We start from the raw sequence: 4,195 nt of genomic DNA on the forward strand, positions 1-4,195 counted from the left end.
GGGAGCCTGTGAGCCAGGGTATGGGCTCGCATCGCGTGCCCACCCCTCTTTTAAGCTTCATCTTTTATTTGCTTTATGCTCATATCTTTCAAGGCGGGTCGTGGCCCAGCTCGTTTCATGTTCTTGGCGTCAAGCGGGCCGGGGCCCAGCCTGATTTATGATTTTAACTTGTTAATAAAATAACTGTTCTGTCCTCGCATGGGTTTCCAAGGATGGGCTCCCCTGCTGGGTATTTAATCTATTAACAGAAGTTAAAATATCAAGTGCACAAATAGAGATCAATCGTTTATTTATAGATAATGGGAAGTGAAAGGAGTACATGCTTGTGGTCTCAGGGAGGCACCTATATGGCACTACCCCCCGAGACTTAGGAATATTTTAAGATAATACTAAGTCTGAAAAGAATAATATTACTGATAATACTTGCGAAGGTGTTCCGCGTTTCAGGCTCTTGGGATCAACTTGTCTTGCATATCATTGAGGTGGTAGGTTCCCTCCCAGAGCACCGACTTATCTTATAAGGGCCTTCCCAATTCGCTCCAAAGACTCCGTGACTCACCACCTTGGTGTTTGGCATGACCCGGCGCAGAACCAAATCTCCCATCTTGAAAGTTCGGGCTCGAACCTTACTGTTGTAATGCCTAGCTGTCCTCTGCTGATATGCCGCTATCCTGATCTGAGCATCTTCTCGAGTTACTTCGATCATATCCCAGTAGAGCCGATGATTGACCTCGTTTACCTCTGAGTCATAGTTGTCCCTTCGAAAAGATCCTGCTCCCACTTCAACGGGCACCATAGCTTCACACCCATACACCAGAGATAAAGGAGTCTCTCCACTTATGGTTCGGGGTGTATTGTTGTAAGACCATAGGACCTGGGCGAGCTCCTCTGGCCATGCTCCTTTCTTCTCTTCAAGCTTTGCCTTTAAGGTATGCTTAATGATTTTATTAACAGCCTCTGTCTGACCGTTACACTGGGGGTGGCAGACTGCGCTAAAGCTCTTCTGAATCCCCAGCTGCTCACAAAACTCTCGCATTTCCTTGCTATCAAATTGTTTCCCATTGTCAGATATCAGCTTATAAGGGATGCCATAACTAACATACAATAGCCCTGTATACAAACTCCCTGAGCTTTTTCGCTGTGATGGTGGCTAGGGGCTCGGCCTCTGCCCACTTAGTGAAATAGTCTACCACAACCACCGCATACTTGACGCCTCCCCTGGCCTTTGGGAGTTCCCCAATCAGATCAATTCCCCAGATGGAGAAGGGCCAGGGGCTCATGAGGGATGTGAGAGAGGCCACGGGGCTGTTGTAATAATTGGCATATCGCTGACACTTATCACAAGCTCGGGAGAATTCAAAGGCATCTTTTTTCAGCGTTGGCCAGTAGTAGCCTTGACGGAGGATTTTCTGAGCTAGAGAGCTACCCCCCCGAGTGATTACCACAAATGCCCTCGTGTACTTCCCTTAGGATGTAGTTGCATTCATCTCCATCTATGCATTTGAGGAGAGGCACACTGAACCCTCTTCTGTATAGAATCCCGTCGTATATCACATAGCGGCCTGCTTTGTATTTTATCCTCCTTGCCTCATTCTTTTCGTCCGGAAGTGAACCTTCTTTTATGTATGCTAGAATAGGTGTCATCCACGTGGGGCCGAGCTCATTACTGAGGCTGCCCACCTCGTGCTCGGGCACACTAGGTTGCCTCTGTATATCAAGGGGCACGGTCCCTAGCGAAGTGCTCTCGCGGCGTGAGCCGAGCTTAGCCAGCTCGTCTGCGCCTTCATTCTGCCCACGCGGGATTAGTTCCAGCCTCACCTCGTTGAACCTCGTGATTATCCTCTGTGCGCACTTTAGGTAAAGCTCTGTTCTCGGCCCTTTAGCTTGATACCCCTCGTTTATCTGATAGACCACAATCATGGAGTCACTAAACACATTCAAATTCTCGACCTTCATTTCCAAAGCTAGCTTGAGACCATTGATCAGGGCCTAATACTTGGCATCATTGTTGGTTGCATGAAAGGCCAGATGGGTCGCACGTCTGATCTTGTGCGCCTCTGGGCTGATTAGCTCAATTCCAGCTCCTGCTCCATCACCGTTAGAGGCTCCATCCACAAATAGGCTCCACCATGGGGCACTATTTTGTCTCTCTAGTCCAACTTTTTATGTGCTAGGTATAACAACAAGGGCTCCCGACTCCACTTCTTGATGTGGAGGAAATTCTAGCACAAAATCGGCCAGGGCTTGGCCTTTGATCGCAGTCCTTGGCTTATAATCCACCTCGAATTGGCCGAGCTCAACCGTCCACTTCAACATTCGACCAGAAGACTCTGGTTTATACATCACTTATCTGAGGGGGTAGGAGGTTCGCACTTCTATCTTGTGTGCCTGAAAATAGGGCCTGAGTTTTCGGGAGGCCGGGATCAGAGCATATGCTAGCTTTTCGAGGCTTGTGTATCGAGTCTCGGCATCGGCTAGCCTTTTACTCACATAATATACCGGGAGCTGGACACCATCCTCCTCTCGGGCTAATACCGCACTTATTTCAAAGTCGGAGACAGCCAAGTATAGGATCAAAGTTTCTCCTGCCTTTGGGTTGGACAACATTGGAGGGCTACTGAGATGCTTCTTTATGTTCTGAAAGGCTTCCTCACATTCTTCGGTCCACTTAAAATTCCTCCCCGCTCCTTTAATTGCTTTGAAGAACTCTTGGCATTTATCGGAGGATTTTGAGACGAAGCGGTTCAAGGCAGCCACTCATCCCGTTAAGCTTTGAACATCCTTCACCCGTCGAGGGGATCTCATCTCGAGTAGGGCTTGTATCTTGGCTGGGTTGGCCTCAATGCCTCTATGGTTGACAATAAATCCCAAAAACTTCCCCGATTCAGCCCCAAACACACATTTCTAGGGGTTGAGCTTCATTCTGTACTCCCTTAGGATCTGGAACATTTCTGTCAGGTGGCGGACATGATCCCTCGCTTCTTTCGACTTCACCAGCATGTCATCTATATAGGCCTCCATAGTCTTCCCCAATTGATGTTTGAACATCTTATTCACCAGCCTCTGATAGGTTGCCCCTGCATTAAGGAGCCCGAAGGGCATCCCGATGTAACAGTAAAGGCCCCGATCAGTAATAAAGGAGGTGTGCTCCTGATCTGGCTCATACATGGGGATTTGGTTATATCCTGAATAAGCATCCATAAAGTTAAGCAATGCGTGCCCAGCCGTGGAATCAACCAGCTGGTCGATTCGGGGTAGAGGAAAGCTGTCCTTCGGGCAAGCTTTATTCAGGTCGGTGAAGTCTACACATGTCCTCCACTTGCCATTGGGCTTCTTGACAAGCACGGGGTTGGCCAGCCACATGGGGTAGAAGGCTTCTCTCATAAGTCATGCCTCCATTAATCTATCCACTTCTTCTCTGAGGGCCTCTGCCCTCTCTCCACTAATCAGCCATCTCTTCTGCCTAACCCCCTTCTTTTTCGGGTCCAAGTTGAGTCGGTGGCACATGACATTTGGGTCAATCCCTATCATATCAAAGTGTGACCATGCAAAGACATCCAAATTCTCCCTTAGGAAGCGGGCTAGATCCTCTCTCAAATCGGGACTTAGGTTAGAGCATATTCTGAGTACCTTGGAGGGATCATTTGGGTCTACCAAGATCGGGATTGTGTCCTCTGCGGCCCCAGCCCTCTCGACCATTGGGGGCATTCTCGGGTCTAAATCTGCTCGAGCCTCGCTAGGTTTTCCCATTTCCGTGATTGTTAAACCTTCCGTATCCTTGAGCTCGGGCTGGTGACCTCGGGCCGGATTTATCAAGCATCAGAGGTTGCAGTTACAGTGCGAGTGATTCCGTTGGGCAGGTCCATAGTGATTGTTGTTTCTTCGCGTGCCCACTTCCCTCTCCTAAGTCTTGCAGCAATTTGTTCTGGGCTCTCTTCTTCATCACTTGCTTCCTCCACAATCCCCTCTTGTATCAACATGATGGGCTGAGAGGCTTCCATTAGCAAGGCCCCTGGGCGTGGTTCCACCTGAATTCCCATGTGCTCGAAGTAGTTATCGGGCAACTCCTCAATTGAAATCAAATTACAAGTCTCGTGGCCCTCGAGACGTATCCTTTTCCTGCCTTCTGCCTCTTCCATGGGGACGTCACACTCACCTGCTTCAGTTATCTCCCTTGAGACATTTCTTGACTCGG

The 4,195-nt window shown here is 48.9% G+C and overlaps 2 protein-coding genes across 2 annotated transcripts; both read right to left on the reverse strand.

The window, feature by feature from the left end:
• Positions 1 to 457: 457 nt before the first annotated feature.
• LOC141661005 (uncharacterized) lies at positions 458 to 1,280 on the reverse strand. Its single transcript, XM_074467986.1, has 2 exons — positions 1,104 to 1,280; positions 458 to 916 (listed from the first exon to the last, which is right to left on the reverse strand). The coding sequence occupies exons 1-2, from the start codon at positions 1,278 to 1,280 to the stop codon at positions 458 to 460; spliced, it is 636 nt and encodes a 211-aa protein (XP_074324087.1).
• A 142-nt stretch (positions 1,281 to 1,422) lies between these two features.
• On the reverse strand, positions 1,423 to 1,956 carry LOC141661006 (uncharacterized). Its single transcript, XM_074467987.1, has one exon. It carries the CDS (start codon positions 1,954 to 1,956, stop codon positions 1,423 to 1,425), a length of 534 nt encoding a protein of 177 aa, XP_074324088.1.
• Positions 1,957 to 4,195: the final 2,239 nt, after the last annotated feature.

This window comes from Apium graveolens, chromosome 5, assembly GCF_009905375.1.
Source record: "Apium graveolens cultivar Ventura chromosome 5, ASM990537v1, whole genome shotgun sequence".
In the NCBI taxonomy this organism is placed as follows: Eukaryota; Viridiplantae; Streptophyta; class Magnoliopsida; order Apiales; family Apiaceae; genus Apium; species Apium graveolens.

Coding starts and splice junctions, on each gene's coding strand:
- LOC141661006 (XM_074467987.1), bottom strand. CDS start 1,956: ATGAAGGTCGAGAATTTGAATGTGTTTAGTGACTCCATGATTGTGGTC.
- LOC141661005 (XM_074467986.1), bottom strand. CDS start 1,280: ATGAGCCCCTGGCCCTTCTCCATCTGGGGAATTGATCTGATTGGGGAA. Junction 917..1,103: donor AGTTTGTATACAGGGCTATT/GTATGTTAGTTA, acceptor TTAAAGGCAAAG/CTTGAAGAGAAGAAAGGAGC.